General features: G+C 39.5%; 1 protein-coding gene and 1 pseudogene across 3 annotated transcripts; one reads left to right on the forward strand and one right to left on the reverse strand.

The window, feature by feature from the left end:
- The first annotated feature begins 2,060 nt into the window (after positions 1-2,060).
- Positions 2,061-12,934, forward strand: SNRPB2 (small nuclear ribonucleoprotein polypeptide B2). Of its 3 annotated transcripts, none has more exons than XM_036244922.1 (7): positions 2,061-2,126; positions 3,760-3,849; positions 4,346-4,518; positions 8,594-8,734; positions 9,536-9,586; positions 11,804-11,892; positions 12,615-12,934. In XM_036244922.1, the coding sequence occupies exons 2-7, from the start codon at positions 3,786-3,788 to the stop codon at positions 12,772-12,774; spliced, it is 678 nt and encodes a 225-aa protein (XP_036100815.1). In that variant the 5' UTR covers positions 2,061-2,126; positions 3,760-3,785; the 3' UTR covers positions 12,775-12,934. The 3 variants fall into 3 exon arrangements, with proteins under 3 accessions (XP_036100815.1, XP_036100816.1, XP_036100814.1); XM_036244923.1 differs by lacking the exon at positions 2,061-2,126 and adding an exon at positions 2,163-2,309; XM_036244921.1 differs by lacking the exons at positions 2,061-2,126; positions 3,760-3,849 and adding an exon at positions 3,989-4,194.
- Positions 12,935-15,452: 2,518 nt separating this feature from the next.
- Positions 15,453-19,168, reverse strand: LOC118618542 (annotated as a pseudogene).
- Between the last annotated feature and the right edge of the window lie 1,572 nt (positions 19,169-20,740).

Here is a 20,740-nt window from a genome sequence, read left to right on the forward strand (position 1 = left end):
CAAAATCATTCAGGAAACCAACAAGCCATTGAAAGCCCAGACCAGCTGCCCAAGGTCGGATTTTTCTGTTTAGAAAAACCTGGGGAATAGCATATAGATCATTGCCACTGAGTTGGTATTAGATGAGTTCCTTCTCACAGTGTAATGTATAGTAGCCATTTTTTAGTGGTTAATAGAATACAATGTGTAGTTTGTTTTTAAGTCTCTGTGTTGCCAGTGTTTTTTTCTTTCCAGGTAGAGTGTCTTTTCAAAGTTCCACCTTATCCTCTCTATTAGTTACGATGTGGTTTTGGTCAGAATGATTTGCGTAATATAGTCAGGTTATAGCTTATTTTCAGAAAAATAGTTTAGCCACTCTCATTATCATTAAACACAATTAACTGGTCAGATGTCCATATTAATGTGAAGGGCACCTTGTCCTTTTGTTATTCAGAAGATTTTTAATTTAGTTTATATTTCTTCTAATGTATTAAGGATACTCTCTCATAATTCCTTAACTGAGACAGAACTACTTACATTTCTTCTAATTTTGTATCTATATAATAAAATAATGCTTTTCTGTGACTATTTACCATTATTTCCTACACTTATGTGCATTTTCATAAGACATCACATTTGTTTAATGTAGTCTAACTTTTCTATAAAGCTTCATTCATTCATTCATTCATTCAATACATATATATCAGCCACTTTTCTAGTTACTGAGGGTAACTGAGTGAACCCAGCATACAAAATTTTCCACCATCAAGAAGCTTACATTATTTCAAGATGTTGCAACTTTAGGTGATCTTTTAAAATAAAAATCCCTATTTTATAAAACAACCTATTTAGCTTTTCATCCATATGTCCAAGCATAGCCAGTATTTAGAAATAACATTTATGAGCCATTTATTTTGTGTCTAATTGCTTTATATTGAGTGCACTTAATCCTCACAATCACTCTAGAAGAAAGGTACTATTATGATCCCTAATTTACACATGAGGATGTTGAGTCTCAAAGAGTTTAGTTCAAGGGAATAAAAAGATCAGATTCCCGTTGGCTCCTAACAACCATTTCAGATGATGCTTTACATATATTTGATGAATGAAGGAATGGGTGGGTGCACTTTTTGGAATTCTTATCCAGCATGGCCCAAATGCTAACAACTTGTATTACCCTAGAACAATCTAGGTATTTTGTGGGGAGATGGGAGGGTGGGAAGGATGATAGAAAATTAAAAGGTTTTGTCCAACTGGTGTGGCTCAGTGGTTGAGCGTCTACCCATGCATCAAGAGGTCACCAGTTGATTCCCGGTCAGGACACATGCCCAGACTGTGGGCCGGATCCCCAGTGGGGGGCTTGCAGGAGGCGGCCAATTGATGTTCTCTCTCATTGATGTTTCTCTCTCTCTCTCCCTCTCACTTATTCTCTAAAATCAATAAAGAAAAAAAATTTTAAAAAAGAAAGAAAATTAAGGGGTTTTGAGTGAATTTAGGCTGATGATCTTACAGGTGTTTGGTTATTAGTCAAGTGTGGTTGCCTTATAAGGTGAAAGAACCAGATAGACATCAACTCCCTCTGCTTTGGGGCGTCAAACTGAGCTGCCTCTGGGATTCAAGTTAATTAGTAGAGTGTTGGAGAGTTCCCTCCGAGTCCCAGGAACCCGAGACTTGTGGGGGTACTGGCTGCCCTGTATATGATGTTAAACCGGGGGCAGCCAGAACCCAGAGAAGGGAGAAATTAGGGCACCTGCTCTGGTAGTGGGCATGGGGGTCTACACCTGAAAACTGTAAAGGATTTGGAAAGATGGGAGCTACCTTTGTGTGGGATAAAGCTACGCAAAGTCGTGGTGGGGAAAATGAATCACTGCCCTCCTCTATTCTATCATTCCAGGGTCCCACGATTTGTTTCACTCCACAGGGTTCCCCCAAGCCTTCTTCCCTTCCCCATTCCCTTCTCTCACATTTTCTCCCGGACCGCCAGAGTGCGCATGCGCAGAGGAATGTTGCTGTCGCGGCGCATCGATCCATTCTGTGCTCGGCTTCCCTTCTGATCGGCGCTCGATTGAGGCGCCCGGTACCGTTACTTCCGGTTTCTGGCTCCGTTTCCGGCTTTCTGTTCTTTCGGGACACCGCGCCGGGCTCAGGTGAGTTTGGGAGCGTTCTTCCTGGCTGTGTCGGTTCTCCCAGCTGCAGGCTGCCGCTCGGCCCCGCGCTCCCCTGTGGGAGTCGCGAGCAGACCGGGCGGCATGGTGAGGCCGAGATGCGTCCGTCCCAGGGTTCGCGGAAGGCCGGCTAGTGGGCGAGGAGCGACGGAGACTGCTGCGCTGGTCTGGCGGGCCCCGGACTTAGGAGCATTGCCTTGAGCCGGACGGGTTGGGTCCGGGATTACGTGGCGGCTTCCTTGGGCTTCGGACTGGGGCCTGGGGCCTGGGGCGAGTGTGCCCGTGTCGGGAGACGAGGCTCCCGAGTACGAAGTGAAGAATAGTTAACGTTCCTTCGCTTGTGTGAATGTGCAGCTCGCTCTGAGCTCTCCTGTACCTCCCAGAGGCTCCCTTTTGGTTTGGGAGGGGGCCGCACTAGGTCCAGGCCACTGTCAAATCTCGCATGGGCCTCCCTCCGATCTCCGCCTTCAGTTTGACTTCTCTATCGTCCCTCTCGTACTGGCGACCTTAGCCCTCCAGGTTTCAGATTAGGGGCTCTCAGGTCTCTGAAAAGCATTGCTTTTAACGTACAAATACAGCCCCTGCCCATAGGCCCTTTCCTTGTCAGCCATCCTACGCGACTCACACAGTGGGTGAAGTTAAAGAATATGTGGGACATCCTAGGAAATAAAGCAAGGTCAGAATTTGCAACTCAAAGCAATGTAAAAAATGAAATATTGAGGTGAGTGTGAAAGAAGAGTGCCAGAGACCAGACAGAAGTCAAGGGCAGAATTCCTAGGCCTGCTGCTTATTAGCTGTGACCTTAGGCAAGTCTCTTAACCTTTAGTAACAGCTCCTTTAAGCGCATACTTCTCAGCCAAGAACTGTGCTGGAACTTTATCTCATGTAGTTTTCTGAGTTCTACTGGGTAAATGCTGTAACCATCATCCCCATTTTACAGATGTGGACCTGAGAGATAAAGGAACTTGCCCCCAATCAAGCAGCTAGTAAGAAGCATAGACTGGGTTTGAATTCAGATCTGCCTGGTACTGGAATCTGAGTTCTTAACCATCATACAATACTATTCTCTCTCAGCTTCATTCCTTTAGTTGGCTAAAGATAACTTTGGAGTTAGGACAATAAGTGATGGTGTGTGTACATTAAGTAATTGATATTATAGTGCTTTGTAAGTATACACATGAAGTAGTTCTTGGCAAACTTCAGTAATGTTCTATCTTAATGACTTTTAATAGGTGTACATTTGCTAGTTTCTTTTTAATTTTTCTTTAAATCTCAAATTTTAAACAATGTAGTTTAAAAAGAAGTTATTTTATTAGTCAGATGGAAAAACAGAATCACTTGTCATATGTAAAAGATAAATATAAAAATAAACTTACCGAATGAAGTAATTTGGCCAGTTACTTGTGCTCCATCAAGTTTTGTTCCCTTTTTGTTTAATAAAAAAGAGGGCTAGCAAGAGTTAGGGAAGCTTTAAAGACTGCTGCCAAACTGATATTTTCTGACATTTGGGATTGAAAAAGAACTGAAAAGTTAACACTTGTGTTGTGTCCTAATGTCACACTAGAGTATGAGTTAATCTTCCCGGTTTATAACAGAATATTTACTGTCTCTCTAGGCTATTTGAACAGTTTAACCCAAAAGATGGATATCAGACCAAATCATACAATTTATATCAACAATATGAATGACAAAATTAAAAAAGAAGGTAAGTGCTTTTTAAAAAGATTTGATCATAACCAAAATGTGTTTAATTACTACCATCTTAAAAACTGTACTGCTTCAAAACTTCTTATTTAGTTATCTTTCTCAGTGCTTGAAATATTGGTTAGGGTAAGGATCAAGAATTAAAAATAGGTAAAGGCTGAAAAATGTATTGAATCTGTTTTTATTCTGATAAAATGCTTTCAAATAACTTTTTAAATCAGAGAGCCAGTGGAAATAGTATGATGTTGTTTTAAAATGTGTAACTTTGGCCCTGGCCAGTTTGGCTCAGTGGTTGGAGCACATCGGCCTGCGGACCAGAGAATCCTGGGTTCAGTTCCTGCTAGGGGTAGGTACCCGCCCCCCCCCCCCCCCCAAATGTGTAACTTTGTATAAATGAATAAGTGTATGGTGGGGTGGCATTTAATAGCATCATTTTATTAAGGACTTCATCATTGTTTCATTCACAAATAAATTGTTTCTCCTCTAATTTTGCACAGAATTGAAGAGATCCCTCTATGCACTGTTTTCTCAGTTTGGCCATGTAGTAGATATTGTAGCTTTAAAGACTATGAAGATGAGGGGGCAAGCCTTTGTTATATTTAAAGAATTGGGCTCATCCACAAATGCCTTGAGACAGTTACAAGGATTTCCATTTTATGGTAAACCAATGGTAAGTTGATTTTAGTATTTTGGGTTTAATTTCTATTAATGTTATAATAGATTTGTAAATATACACTTGAAGCTGCAGCTATTGCTTTCTGCTTTAAATTATGTGTTAGAGAGCATTTGGGTTTACTTATTTTTATAGGAACCGTGGTAGAGTTTGTAATTTCTTAATTTATGACAGTTCATATGGGCAAAAACAAAATAGATTGAGATGTAGAATATTTAAAATAATTGCAGTATAGGCAATATTCTCATTTCAAAAGAATTAGAAATTAATAATAAATTAGAAGATTAAAAGGAAACCTCTGTTCATAAACATACAAAAATCATGGGTTAAAGAGAAAATCTAATCTGTTAGATTCAGAAAGTTTCGAAAACCACCATAGTAAAATACTATATATCAGAAGCTATGCAGTCTAGATAAAGCAACGATCTAAGGAAAAGTTACATACTTAAATTAAATTAATAGATTTTATTAGTAAATGGAAATGAAACAGTTCTGCATGGAAAGTTTTAAGCTCAGTAGTGACATAATGAGATTCATATTTAGTTGCTGGATAAAGATTGGCTTGTGGGAGGGCGATAAGGAAGGTAGGGCATTCAATTAGGAGGCCCTTGGTATAAGTCAGATATGGTAGAGGAATGGATCATGGTGGTGGCAGAGTGTAAGGAGTGAGTATACAGCACCTTGGGTGTGGATTCCAAAGTGACTTTTTTCCAAAGCTGAAATGTGATGGGAAGGCATGTTACAGAAAGAGCCAAGACCCAGCATTTTAAGGACCCAGGTCCTCATTTTGGTTCTGCTGTTACTGGTTCTGTACCCATGTTTCATTTACCACTAGTAAAATGTAAGCAAATTGGATATTTGTTGGTCTAATTCAGAAGTCAGCAAAATGTCTATAAAGACCAGATAGTACATATTTTAGGTTTTGTGGGCCACATACAGTTTCTGCCGCATGTTGTTTTGTGTGTATGGGTTTTTTAAACATCCTTTAAAATTGTAAAAAAAAAAAAAAAATCCTGAAGTCCTTTATTCATAGGCCATACAAAACAGGCCAAGGGCTGGAGTATGCCCATAATCTGTAGTGCAGACTGCTTATCTAACCCCTTTTATTTTATTTTACAATCCAGCACAGGTTAGTTGCTTATCTAGGTTCTACTTAATATAACCAGTGACAGCATCAGGACTTGAAATCTAATTTCCTAACACTCAGTATGATTGTTTTCCTACACTAGGAATCAGCACACTATCTGTAAAGGGCCAGATAGTAGATACTTTAGGCCTTATGAGCCAGCTAGCTGATCTCTGTTTCAACTACTTACATGTCTTTATAGAAGGAAAAGCAGCCTTAGGTGGTATGCAAATGAATGGGTGTGACCTTGTTTTCTGAAGACCTAATAGTATACAAAATCAGACTGTTGGCTGTGGTCAGTAGTCTGTGGATCTGTACCACACTGTTTAATTAGGAATGAACACTCCTCATTCCTCATTTAATTGAAGAGTAAGCACTTTTTGTCTGTTACTGGAGCAAGTTTTTTTCTCATTCTCTATCCAACTTCCTTTTCCCCATCACTTCCCTCTTGATTGGGCACAGTTTCTGTGGAAAGGCACAATCCGAGAAAACTATGCATATCCTAGTTTTCAGTAAATCGGCACTTCCTGAAAGTGCAGAGATTATTTTAGTAGTATGAAGAAATAGCATAATTGAGATATCAGTTGGCAGGAGCATAAGACTGGGTTTTAGTTTAGATCTAAAATTACATTAATATGAAGGGGCAATTTCTTTCTTCAGGAGGGATTTTAGGGCTATTTTCCTGAGTTGAAATGACAAGTTTGCATGTTCCTGTTACCCAGATATAGGAAAGCTGGAAATTATGTACTGTGTTTGGCAACTTATTAGTTTAAATCAATGGTAAAAGTTCATAGACTGATCTTATATAAAAGGTATTTTAGGATGTTCATTCTCTGCCTTCAGGAAGGTACCATATATCTGCTGAATCTCCAGCATCCTGGAAGAGGGAGAAGAACATTCTTTGAGCCACCTTGTTTATATTTATTTAGTTGATTGTTTGCTCTTCTGTTTTAACTCCAACATACCAATCAGAAAGTGAACAAAATTTACTATAATTTAAAACTCAGAACAAAATTATTCTCTGTGAATGAAGGACATTTGATCATTTAAAGCCCAAAATACCTCAATAAAGTAGAATCATCCTAAGGGCTTCTGTCATGAAACTTTTGGCTTACAAGTAAATCTTGCCCCTTCTCAAAGCTGCGGGTAGACTTTTATCCTTTATCCGTATTTAGTCTAGACCGGGGTTTTCCAACACTGGCAGTTTGACATTTTGAAGTGAATAATTTTTGTTGTTGTGGAGAGCTGTCTTGTTCATTGTGGAGTGTTCGACAGCATCCCTGACTTCGGCCCACTGCATGCCAGTTTCATGACAACCAGCATTGTCTCCAGTTAACAGTGGGCAAATCACCTCTAGGTGAGGACTACTGGTCTAGACCAGCCAGCTAAGAGTGATGCTGAGATTGTCACAGGTGATTGTGAAAAGGGCAGACATGAGAGATCTGTTCAGGTCAGGAAGAAAAATAGAAGACCCAGAGAGGGGTAATTGGGAGGGAATCCTTAGAACAAAGTTGTCAGAGTTAGCCAACCTTTGGCCAGATGATGTCTGAGACTAGCAGAGTTGCTGTCAGGGATAAGTACACTTAGAGCTACTCAAGCCCAGCAGTCCAGAGCAGCCAGAGAACGCCTTGGGTACTCCCCTATAGTGGTAGGCCTGTTCCCCTCCTGTTTCCCCAGTACTTTCATCTCTAGCTAAAGTGAGTGAAAAGAAAAATAATCGCTTTTGATTTTGACAGATTTCTAGCTTTCAAACCCACACTATTTTAAAATGTCATTCCCATCAGATTGAGATTGAATTATTGCTATACAGGACAGTTTTAATAGTAATTTGTTGTGTGTGTTTTTTTAATCCTCACCCAAGGATATATTTTTATTGATTTTAGTGAGAGAAAAAGGGAGGGAGAAAGATCTATCATTTGCCTCCTGTACAGACCCTGACCAGGGATCAAGCCCACAACCTAGGCTTGAACCCCCAGCCTTTTGGTGTATGGGATGACACTCCAACCAACTGAGCCACCTGGACAGTGCTCTTGTGTGTTTTCATTGTTGTGTTTTGATAGCTCAGAGACAGACTTTGGGCTACTTTCAGCTCCAAGAAAGAAATGTTTCATTGAAGGGGTGGTTGCGGTTTTGTACACTAGATAACATTTTAACTCTTAGCAAACATCTTGAGATAGTTAATTGTGTTGACTTCAGCTCTGAGGTAATGCTTTAGGCCAGGGCCTAAATACTACTCAAAGTGTGGTACGCATACCAGTAGTATCACCCAGACCTACTGCATTGGAATGTGCACTTCTACAAGCTCTCCTGGTGATTGGAATGCACATTCAAGTTTATGAAATGCTGCCCTAGACCGGTGTTTTTCAACACTTGCATGTCATCTTACTTGTGCTTGCTGTTCCTGCTGCTTGGGGCCTAGTAAGAATGAGCAGGTGGCCTGGTTGCACAAGCTGTGATGCCAGCCTTTTGTTTTCTTTCAAAGCATTGTAAGTTCAACTTGATGCCACGATTATTTTATTTAAGGGTAATAGATCAGATTGAAAAGAAAGTCATTCCCAGTTTTTGGTGCTTTACCTTTGGAAGTAACAAATTCCAAATGACACATTTCACAGCTAATGGACACAGCTTGACCCTTCTGAGAGTCCCTGCTAAGGGATAGACAATTTTCCAATGCAGTTTTCTGACAGAAGCAGTGGTACAGATATTTCACAGTCCTCTTTTTCTTATGTGAAAATCTATAGCTTTTATTCTAATAAGCACAACTTTGTATAAGTTGTGAATCATAGGCAACAATTCATTTTCATTTGGCACTCATTGTATTTGACAGGTTTCCTTAGGGATTGGTTTAATTATCTTGTAGTGTATTTGGATGAAATTTGAAATGTTAATGACTAGTGTAAACAACCTTGAGTGTAATGAAAAGTAACTTGTTTTGCAATAAAACAGCGAATCCAGTATGCAAAAACAGATTCTGATATAATATCTAAAATGCGTGGCACCTTTGCTGACAAAGAAAAGAAAAAAGAAAAGAAAAAAGCCAAAACTGTGGAACAGACAGCACTGACCGCTAATAAGAAGCCTGGTCAGGTAAGATGGACAACAGTTCTTTATTCTTTGGTTAAAAATTTGATAGGTATGTCTGTCTTCCATTTGAGGGGTGGTCTTTGAGGCACATACATGCACATGTGTGATATGTGCTTAAAAAGTGGATTGTTAAGAAGCTGAACTGGTTGAGTTCTAAAGTTTCAATATGTATGTTTAAATAACAAATAAAAAGATAAGCCTTTACATACACAGATTTATATTCGACAGTTTTATTTGAGTTTGTATGACATTTAGTTCATCATTCACAGAATATATTAATATCTGTTGATTTATTTCTCAAGTTCTGCCTATAAATAGTATTGTAGATACTATTTTTAATTATGAGTATTCAAAGCTGCTTTCTTTGAACAGTTCAGGAATTCAAATTTTAATTTAAAATATCAGGTAAAAGTGAAATTATCATCCAAAAGTAGTTACTTTTAAATTAAAAGTGATTAGAAATCAGTCTCACTAAGTATAATGTTTGACTTTTGTCTAATTGTTCAAAATAAGAAGGTAAGAAAAACTGCTCCCTGGTTTTTCTCTTGTATATTTCTTCATACTTTTAAAGGCATAGAGGTTGGATTTTATGACATAATCTTTAAAATTTAGAGCTAGACCTTTCAAAAATACTTGACAAGCTAAATACATGAATGTTTAAGTCAGAGCTAAGATGTAAAATTAAATGGAATAAGAAATCTATTTAAATTAATGTTATTGTTATATAGTGATTATAAATATGAACACATACTGCTTTTTTTAGAGGGATTGAAAGTTTTAACTGTTCCTTTTTCTTTTGTTTAGGGAGCACCAAATTCAGCTAACACCCAAGGAAATGCCGCCCCAAATCCTCAGGTAGTATTTTTTCTCATGTGGTGCTTTAAAATAATACTTTATATAAAGCACTAGCTGCAGTATACAACAACCTGCATATCTCCAAAAACTGAAAATAATTCCATCTGTAAAATATAACATTAAATTACATAACACTTTAATGTAGAAATTCACTCAGAACATTTTAATTTTCTTTAGGAGGGAGAAAACCAAACCCGACTTTATTCCTCACTTTGCCTAATGAATCAATGAGGCAATCAGAATGACAGATTTTAAACTGTGAGGGCTGGGAGCAAACGTTTTTGTTTCCCCCATGCTATGTAGCCTAGCGCTTTACAGACACATGGCTTGAAGAAACTGTCTAGGTAATAGGCTCGATTCTATTCCTGTAGACTAAAACCAGCTTTTCTAACAGACTCACACAAAGTCGTTTTCCGTTTATCCTTGCTCTTTTTTCCTTAGCACAAATATATTTCAGTCTCTTTATACAGATGTCTTACAGACTTTTCCAGATCTTCTTGCTGAAAGGCTTCAGAGAGAAAAGCCTCAGTTATGTACTCATGGTTTCCTTGCTTCCTGGGTTGCTAGGGTCTGACTATATTCTTTTTTCTTTTTAAATTATATTTTATTTTTATTGACATTATTACAGATATCCCCCATTCTACCCCTTTTTGTCCCCCTCCACCCAGACCTCACCCACCCCTCCCTCTGGCCCTTGTTGTCTGTGTCCATGGGCTATGCATATATGTTCTTTGGCTATTTTTTTCACCCTCTTTCATCCGGTCTAGCCCACCCAACTCTCCTCTGACAGGTGTCAGTCTGTACCCTGTATCTTTTTCCTCCTTTCTTTCTTTTTTTTGTTTAATACTCACCTGAGGCTATTTTTTTCATTGATTTTTTTTGTTTTTTTGTTTTTTATCCTCACCTGAGGATATTTTTCCATTTTTTTGTACAGATAGAGTGGGAGGGAGAGAGAGGAAGGGAGAGAGAGAGAGAAACATCGACGTGAAGGGACACATCGAGTGGCTGCCACCCGCACGACCAACCAGGGCTGGGGACAAACTGCAACCGAAGTACGTGCCCTTAGCGGGAACCGAACCCGGGTCTCTCCGGACCGCAGGCCGACGCTTTAACCGCTGAGCCAAACTGGCCAGGGCTGATTTTTTTTTTTTTAAGAGAGAGTAGGAGGGAGGGAGAGAGAGAAAGAGAGAAACATTGATTAGTTGCCTCCCACACGTGTTCCAACCAGGCTCAGGATGGAACCTGCAACCCAGGTATGTGCTCTTGACCAAGAATCAAACTCATGACCCTTTAGGGCATGGGCCGGTGCTGTAACCAGGGCTATACCATATATCTTTAATTTAGAGAATTCCTCATATCACTGAGGTTTTGCTGCTCTGATTTTAAGTTATTTGCATTTTCTAATGTTATCTACTTTCCTTCTTTGAACTCTTTTAACAATTATAGTCTAGTTTACAAAAGTCAGCACTGAATACTCTAAACCTTAGGTTGTTCAGTTGTTCACTGAAGTTATTCTTTACACTTCATCTTTTTTTTTTTGCCCCCATGAAATTAGCCTGAAGACAGAGAAGCCTTTTCTTATATACAGAATGAACTCCCTATAGTTCCTCTTTACCTCAGGGTGGGGTATCAGTAGTTTAATATCTAATAACTGCTTGTTTCTACTTACTTATGTGTAACTAGATGCCATTCATATCTCATTTACTTGCAAAAAAATATTAAAAGTCACCAAGTGGTGGTTCTAAATTTTTTTAAGTGCTGGGAGGTAGTAAACAATACAGAGAGTTGAATATCAGTGTTATTACTTGGGTAACCAGCTGAGGGTAGGGGGACATTGCTGCCTTCTCTAGTCGTGTTAGGATCTTTCCATTATGTAATCCAGATTACAAAATCCTCCGATTACAACTGACTTCCAGATGCTTAAAACTTAAATATTGTTTTAAATATTGGTAAATACTTAAAAACTGGTACAATTTATGATTTGCCATATTTGTGTTCAGTGATTTAAATGTCTGCTTTGCTTAGTTACTATTAGCTTTATATTCATTCCTCTGGTGTCATTGGTTTTCAGTGTTAGTGTTTGATGCAGGAAGGTTTCATAAGCCTTAATAAACTGTACAGTATAACTCTCTCAAGTTTAGATTTTATATAAGAGCCAAATGGTTTACAATATTTTTTATACTTACAAGCTAACTTTGCCTTTTTTCTGTTTAATAGGTCCCTGATTACCCGCCAAACTATATTTTATTCCTTAATAATTTACCAGAAGAAACTAATGAGATGATGTTGTCCATGCTGTTTAATCAGTAAGTTTCATTATTAAAAAGTTTGTGTTCCAAGAGCCTCCTGACAATACAGGTAGCACTTCCATGGGTTGAATCCAGCTGTGTATTACACAGCAGTAAGTTCTTGCAGGTTTATTTATTTGGTCTGGATTAACCATAAATTGAAGTCAATCTGCAGATTTAGCAAATAAAAAGCTGAGTTATCTCTGATGTTTAAAGTATTAATTCTAATTGATGAGTAAAACAGAAAACAAAGCTTTGATATAGTCACAAGAATATAATTAGCTTAGCCCTGGCTGATTTGGCTCAGCAGTTAGCCCGAGGACCAAAGAGATGCCGGTTTGATTCCGGCCAAGGGCACGTACCTTGATGGCAGTTCAGTCCCCGGCCCTGGTCAGGGTTGTTTGGGAGGCAGTCAGTTGATGTGTCTCTCTCACATCGATGTTTCTCTTTCTCTCTCTCCTCCCACTCTGAAAATGGAAAAATATCCTCAGGTGAGGATTAAAAAAAAAAGAAAATAATTAGGTTATATTATTCCTGTAATTTTTTCATAGTGTTAATTATATTTTAATTTTAATGGTATTATATTTTAGGCTCTTTTATCCTACTCAGGATTCTTGGTAGGATATGATACTTTTCAGGAAGTTGTTTAATAAATTTAGATAGAGAATAGACATTTGTGTATTTGGTGTTATTTATGTACTTACATTATTTACATATATAAAAATTGTTTTTCTTCATAGGTTCCCTGGTTTCAAGGAAGTACGTTTGGTACCTGGGAGGCATGACATTGCATTTGTTGAATTTGAAAATGATGGACAGGCTGGAGCTGCCAGGGATGCTTTACAAGGATTTAAGATCACACCATCCCATGCCATGAAGATCACCTATGCCAAGAAATAACATTTGGGATAGTTGTCTTTAAAGGACTTGGTGTTATTTATAGTGTTTGTTTTCATAACAGTTGGTCAGGCCATTTTAATAGTTGGGGGTGGGAGGAAGTGAAAGCAAAGTTTTTGTGTGGGTTTTTAAAAATTACCTACTAGTGAACTATGAAATGTGAAGGCCTTCATTTTGTACAATAAACTTTTATTTGTATTTTATACATAATACTTCATTTATTGGCCCACTGTCTTACATTAAATATTTATGCTAGTCTAGAACACATGTTAAGGTAAATAAAACTAATAGGATGTTTTCCTAGTATTATTTTGGAGCAGCTAATATAGAGAAACAGGGACCCATTTTAGACGAGATCGGGCGCATTCAGGGTGCTATGGCTGTAAATGAGACCCATTTTAATAAAAGCGAAGGAGAAATAGATCAACCCCTTAATTAGGTTTTCTGTAATGTTATTTTTTATGCATATGAACTGCCATGCTGCAGTTCACTTTTTTTTTAACTATGTCTTATATTAATAGTAAAAATGATTGTCCTGGATGTTAGAAGGAAATGCAACCTGGGCGGGAACCAAATTTGATCTTCATATTCAAATAAATGAGGATAGTATTTTGCTAGTAGTAGGCATTTCACAAATCTTTTTGTTCCATGTTTAATTGAATAAAAGCCATTTAGTAGTAACTAACTTTTCTGGGAAAACAGAAGGGAAAAAAATACTGTCTTTAAACTTCACATTTTATGCTTTTAACCTCTGAATATCGAAGCTCTTGAAAGACCTCCAAGGGAAAGATTTTACAATCTACAATCTTGAGAAAAATAGGCTGATTTACAAAGGGTTGCCAGTTCGAATCGTGCTATCTTTTTGTAATTTTTAAGCACCAATGTTCAAATATTTTTAAAGCTTATTTTATTTAGTATTTGATTTATATCTAAGGCTATGGATTCAGGTCTGTGCTAGTAAAACCATGGGTATCGTTATAGAAGTGGACAGTTTTTTGCATGAATGGTGCACATTAAAGTGGCATTTTAAAAAATATCTTTACTTAGTTTTAATCTTCACCTGAGGATATATTTCTACTGATTTTAGGTAGAGGAAAGAGAGGAAGATCAACATGAGAGAGAAACAGATTGGTTGCCTCCCATATGCACCCTGACCATGCGTACCCAGACTGGGAATTAAACCCACAACCTTTTGGTGTGGGACAACACTCCAACCGAGCCACACAAGCCAAGGCTAAAGTGACTGATCAGTTTTTTCATGTTCTTGTTTTAATATTTCCTCAGCAAAATGTTTCCTTATCACTTAGAATTGTTACTGTATACTTAAGGGAAAGACAGGCTTATGTAGGTAATCACAAAACTGGTGCACACACCTGGAGTAAAAAGGAAAATATATTCCTAAAACTGCCACATTGAGAGTCTGATTCATGAATAACATGTTTAACCTAGTTGTCAAGTTTATGTGCTTTTGTAAAATCTAACTGAATTACTAGAAAAAGGACCATGCTCTTGGATGTTACAGCAATGCCAATTGCTTTTAATTTTCTAACTGCTTACTCTCAGTAGCTGTTCTTAGCTTGTCTCAGAACAGAAAAACTTTCACAGACTAGCCCGGCCTGTGTGGCTGATGAGAGAAAGCAGGAAGGTTGTGTGGTGTGAGAGGAAGAGTCAAGGAGGATGGGAGGAGGGGATTGTGTAGGCCTTTTAAGGAGTTTCGTATACTCTGAAATGGAACTGATAGATGATTTTTAAAATTAAGTTATTTACAAACAATAAAATTCATTCATGTTGTGTTCTAACTAGAGTTTTGGTGATCATGTACAGTTGTGTAATAACATTAATCAAGATGTAGAGTATTCTGTCACCCTTCAAATCTCCCTTGTGTAGTCAATCTATCCCCCAACCTGCAACCCTAGGTGACTGCTGATCGACTTTCTAGCACTATAGTTGTGCCCTGTCTGGAATGCTTTTGAAGTTCATCTCTATTCCATGTACCAGCAGTTTATTCTGCCCGTGGAGAGGTGTTTGGGTTCTTTCAAAATGAATAAAGTGGCTATTAGTATTCACATAGTCTATGTGGACCTATGTCAGAAAATTTTAAGCAGAGTGACATCTGATTTACTTTTGGAAGCTTTTTATTTTGACAGGATTTCCAATAGAAAATTTGCAGAAATAGAACACAACTCTCATAAATGCAAACTACTTGGGAGTGCATTGACATGATTCCTCATTACCCTTTAAATATTCAGTGTGTACTTCTCACATAAATAAAATATGAGCAGCAAAATCAGGAAATCCAGTATTATCCAATCCAATTCAAATTTGCCAATGTCCCAGTAATGGCTCAAGAAACCAATTCAAGCTCGTGTTGCATGTAGTTGTCATTTCTCTTTAGTCTCCTGTCAGTTCCTAACCCTATCCTTATCTTTCATTATCTTTTTTCTGTCCTTGTCCCAGGTTCAGCTTTATTACCTACCTAACAGTCCAGTATCTGGGACATTAATAGTTCCAAAGTTTAAGAACACAATATACAATACATTTAAATGAAAAGCATTTATAAGATTGAAAACATAAGTGCATAATATACAATCAAGTAAAGTTAGCTTTAAATCCCAACAGGTTCACACTCAGCAATGTGTCTTTTTAGCTTCAAAATCTTCTGTTGGACTCACCGGCCTGTATTACACAGTGGGGCAGGGGACGGAATGCCCATTGCTTTCCGAACTCTGCATGCTGATGGGAGTTACTTGCTGTACAGGTTCTTTAATATTATTGGTCACTTGTTCAATGAGATGGCATTTCTCTGTGTGAGAGACATCATGTTGGGAGGGGGTCTGGTGCTCAGCCACTTGCTCTGGGCTTCCTGGAGCTCATTGAGCAGCTTGGTGGTCTCATCGTTTCCTCAGGAACACTTCAGCTTCTTCATAGTCAAAAACGTCAACTGGAGCACCAGAGTTTTCTACTGCTTTAGTGCTGAGAGCCTGTCCTGACCACTGATCTTAACTGCCCAGCTGGTTCTATTTCTATAATCTTTACGTCTTTGGCTGTTTTTAGTGTCCTAGACAGGCCTTCACCTTCAGGTGATGACATCTTTAACTCTTGCATGGTTCTAGAATGCCCTCTTTTTATTAAAACATCCAGTAAATTATCTGCTATGACATGGACAATCTTGGCATGTGGCCAAAAACTCGTGGCTGCTAAAATTGCTGGGGAGTTCAGAGTCCCATAGGGTGAATAGATTAAATCAGAATTGTCCTTGCTGACTGTTGGCAAATGTGGAGTCATAGTGTGGTGTGTAAGAACTGTAGGTCCTATAATTCAAGTATAACACTGGAATTACTGTCTTCCTTTAACCTTCTTTGAACCCCTGCAGAGTATTCACTCCAGACTGAAGTCTTCCAGTTGTCGTGCCCAGTCTCACAGGGCAGTAGCTGGGTTCCCTTATAACAGGATCCACAGGATCCCAGTGTTGTTGTTCCATCTGGTTTTCTTCTTTCAAATTCACGCTATTAATAAGCTGCCGGGTCAGCTTTCCTCCAGATTCCTTAACGATGTGCTCAATCTGCTCCTGTTCTCTTTCTAAATTATTGCTCTTAACTTTATCTTCGAGTATACCTTTGTCTTTCTTTTTGTTTTCCTTGTTGGGACTCAAAGGCTTGTGTTTCTGTCTCGCCCAAGTCCTTCCTTTCTGGCAGCCAGCAGCTGCTGTCCTCTCTTCTCTGCCAGGTGTCTCCTTGGTCTTTCTACTTTTTTTTTTTTTTTTTTTATCCTCACCCGAGGACATTCTTCCATTTTTTGTTCAGATAGAGCGGGAGGGAGAGAGAGGAAGAGAGAGAGAGAGAAACATCGACGTGAAGGAACACATCGAGTGGCTGCCACCCGCACGACCAACCAGGGCCGGGGACAAACTGCAACCGAGGTACACGCCCTTAGCGGGAACCGAACCCGGGTCTCTCTGTACCGCAGGCCGACGCTCCAACCGCTGAGCCAAACTGGCCAGGGCGGTCTTTCTACTTTTGACTCTTGCAAGTCTTTTATGCTTTTTGACTTTCTGGCCATGAAGTCTATGCTCTAGCTCAGGCTCTAAATTCTCTCCTGCTAAGAATTTTCGTTGCTGAATGCAATAGCTTCTTTGCAGCTTTATAAGAAATGGTCTCTGTTTTGTTGTAAATCATGGCATTAGTACATGTACGTTTGAAGTTACCCTTCAGTTCTTCTGTGGACTGGCAGTCATTGTTCTTGATCTTTTCTTTCATGGTACTAAAATCTATTGGGTATTTGGTGATCATGGACTAGCTGGGAGCAATAAAATCAGTCACAGTAAATGAAAAGAAAGCACGTAAGTTTTCTCTGCAACTGTCTCATCAGCTAAGCTTGAAGAGGGGTCTGTTCTACTTCTTGTTTGGTTGAAGAGCTCCTGAGAGGCTCCTCAGGAGGCAAGTCAAATCTTGCAGGGGCCTGGCACTGGAGGCCTTGCTCTGCTTCCTTCTCCACACGGTCCCGATCTCGCTTCTTTTTATCCTCCTTCATGCATCTGTGTTTTCTCTCTGTACTTCCCCTTGAACCTGCTTCTCACCTTTCTCTTTTTCTGCCTACTGTCCTTGTGTTTGTCATGATCATTCTTGTCTTCAAAGAGGTTTGAGTCATGCCCCGAGCTGCAGGTAGAGAGCTCAGTGCCTTTCTTCCCTCCGACTCTGAGGACCAGCTTCAAGGGCTTCTCTACATATTTCTTGCAGAGGTAAGTGTTGTACGACCTGTGCTTCTTGTGCTTCTTCACCCTGTCCAACCAGAACCCGGTGCCTGCACCTCGTGCCAGGCCCAGGCAGTGCAGCGCTGCTTCCTGTCAGGGCCAGAAGATAGTGTAAAAATGAAAATTTGCGAGAAGCTCACATCTCCATTTTAAACTTTAAGGCTTAAAGTTTTGTTTTTTTTTTTGGTATGTGCCCCTAGCAGGAACCAAACCCGGGACTTTATGGTCTGCAGGCCAATGCTCCAACCACTGAACCAAACCGGCCAGGGCTTAAGGTAGTTTCTGTTTGAGTATTTAATAAGCATTTGTCTTTGGAAAATGTATCCAGCAAAGTCCTAATGAAAAATATGAAGCTTTGGCTAAAAATTTTGCTTTATTTGATTTGCACTTGAGCAATGCTTCTCAAACTTACTGTTCAATGAACACTTTACATATCTCATAACAATGTAGATTCAGATTTAGTAGGTATGGGTGAGGTAAGAGATGTAAAGAGATGCCAAAGTTGCTGATTTGAGGACCATGCTTTGGGGGCAAGACCCCTGAGCCTCTGCCCTAATAATTTAGTCAGTGAGTATTGATTTTGGGAGAATGAGCATTGTTTTAAATATGATAAAACCTAGTGACTTTCAACAGAAATAAAGAATGGACATGTGCATGTATACACCTAAGCATACTTTTTCAGGGGAATCATGCATTTATTCAATGAATACCTATTTATGAGTACTAAGTATTTTTTCTAAGTGCTGATTATATAGTGATGGACAAGATAGGCAAGATCTCCACCTTGTGGAGCTTTGATTGTAGTGTTGAAGGACAAAACACCAAGTAAATAAACAAGGCATGTCACATGTGATAAATGCGATAAGACAGCATCCCATGGTCAATGATGGAGAGACTGGGTAGGAGGAGTGCAGGAAGTGGTCTGGTAAACTGGTCTGTCTGTGGAGACATCTTGGTCAGAGACCTGAATGCCACTGTCTGGAGGGAAATCATCCCAGGCAGTAAGCTCAGAGGATCTGAAGGGGAACTGAGGTCAGCATTTTCAAAAGACAGAACGGCTGGTATGGCAGGCACAGAGCAAGTGAGGGAGACAGTGACAGGAGATGACCTCAGAGGGGCAGACAGGCCAGATCACTCAGAGCCTTATAGGTTATGAAAAGAAGGCTGCTTCCACCCTGCCCATTTGCCTACACCTATTTTTAGGCCCTAAGGGAGGCACAGTTTCCATTTCAAGAACTCCAGACAGAGATGCTAATTTAGGAACACTGGGGGGGGGGGGGGGGATGTCTTACAAGGCTTAAGGACTCAGAGAACACATCTGAAATCCAGAGGGAGGAGGGAAGCAAACTCAGGACAGAGTTGTTTTCTGGACCCCAGGTTGGCAGCGTCTTGAGCATAGCTGCCAGGCACAACTGTTTGCTGAACTACTGCAAGTTGAAGTTGCTATTTGCAAGCAAAATTTTACAAAGCGGCCTCCAGTTGTCATCCTGTCTCTGCCCACTACAGAGTGCTAGGACGTCCCAGGCCTGCCCAGGATGCACTTAGAAGGCTTGATGTGTCATTCCTTTACTTTTTCACCTTCAAATGCCCAATAATGGCTTTGTGTTCGCTGAGTTGTGAGAGTTTGGATGTGGCTTTATTCCACATTTCACTCTTCTTTGGGGAGTCTGCATACAGTGTGACAATCTGACTTTGTGCAGTCTTCGTTTCTTAAAGTGCCCCTTAAATGGCAATTGTCTTTGAGACAATACTGGTCTGTAAAACACCTGCCCCATCAGGATTAAGAAGATTTAATACTTTACTTTTTCTAGAGATCCTCTTAGATCCCTAGGCTACAGGAAGAAAAATGCATTGGCATTCTGATTTCTAATTCATTCTTTTCTTGAAGTGATTCTGAAAATAAAGAATTTAAAAATTCCAATTTTAATTTGCCAGCAAATGAATGGAAACAGCACTGAATCAATCCTGCTGGGCAACCTTTAGCTTGGGTGCTTAAGAAAGGTGGCTCTGGCCTTTGCTGGCCTCAGTTTCCTCATCTATAATGAAGACATTGAATAAAATGAGCTTCTAAACCAGGGACAGCTTTATAAAAGATCCTCCCCTGAAAATAACACCCTTCCTGCCTAAGAAAAAACAAGAAAAATGTATTACAAACACACACAACAATTAATCAATTTTTAAAAGTATACCGTATGTATATTTTGCTTTACCAGTTTCTCCCTTGGAAAATTATTTTGTAAAAAAGTATTTTGTACTTGAATGCTTGGTCCTCATTTTGTGAGGACTGCATTTGGGGGGTGGGAGGGAGAGACACTGCTCTGAAACCTCATTGTACACCAAGTGGACAGGGCATCCTGACAGGGACCTCTATTCCAGAAACAATAGGGCCGGGTACTTTAGAAAAGAAATGCCAGTCCCAATAACTCTATACAAAGTAGCAACTGATTGTATGTCTTTCCTAATAGAAATTAAATCTGTGGAGCTAGGGCCTTTTTCATTCACTACATCTCTAGTGCCTACAATAGTGCCTGGCACATAGTAGATGCTCAGTAAATGTTTGTTGAGCAGATGGAGCCAGGTATTAGTGCTTCACCTTTGGTGGCTTCTAGCAGTTCTACACTTTCCAAAGGAAAGATACCTGGGGGAAGGAAAAGGGTGGGGGTGGTAACGCAAACCTCTAGTTTTGCTCACTTCTTTAGGATCTATGATCCTTGAACATTTTTTTTATCCTCACCTGAGTATAGTTTTCCATTTATCTTCAGATAGAGTGGGAGGGAGGAAGAGAGAGAAACATCGATGTGAGAGAGACACACCAACTGGCTGTCCCTTGTGTTATCCCGACCAGGGCCAGGGACCAACCGCAACCAAAGTACGTACCCTTGACTGAAATCAAACCCAAAACTCATTGGTCTATGGGCCGACACTAACTGCTGAGCCAAACCAGCCAGGGAAGTCCTTGAGCATTTTGAGACTAAATTTTAAAGTCTCAGATAAAGTAGGTGGAGAAAAGTTTGTTTCATTTTTCCCATCCCATGTATCCCTAATGGGGATTAGTAGGGTCTGAAGGTGACTTGTGTGTTACAATCCATGTCTGCTCCAAGACAGATGTGATTTCTAAGAATTCTCTCCTGGATGGCTTGTAAACTTAAGTATCCTTTATTTATCTATTATATAAATCCTGATATTTAATCGGGTTTGTTTCCATCAAAATCATTTGTA

Source organism: Molossus molossus, unplaced genomic scaffold, assembly GCF_014108415.1.
Source record: "Molossus molossus isolate mMolMol1 unplaced genomic scaffold, mMolMol1.p scaffold_m16_p_6, whole genome shotgun sequence".
NCBI classification, from domain to species: Eukaryota; Metazoa; Chordata; class Mammalia; order Chiroptera; family Molossidae; genus Molossus; species Molossus molossus.

Bases quoted from the DNA above. Each gene is read 5' to 3' on its own strand.
- SNRPB2 (XM_036244921.1), top strand. From the start codon at position 4,104: ATGTGTAACTTTGGCCCTGGCCAGTTTGGCTCAGTGGTTGGAGCACAT. The intron at 4,195-4,345 runs GTAGGTACCCGC...AATTTTGCACAG, and splicing joins GGGTTCAGTTCCTGCTAGGG to AATTGAAGAGATCCCTCTAT. The intron at 4,519-8,593 runs GTAAGTTGATTT...GCAATAAAACAG, and splicing joins CATTTTATGGTAAACCAATG to CGAATCCAGTATGCAAAAAC.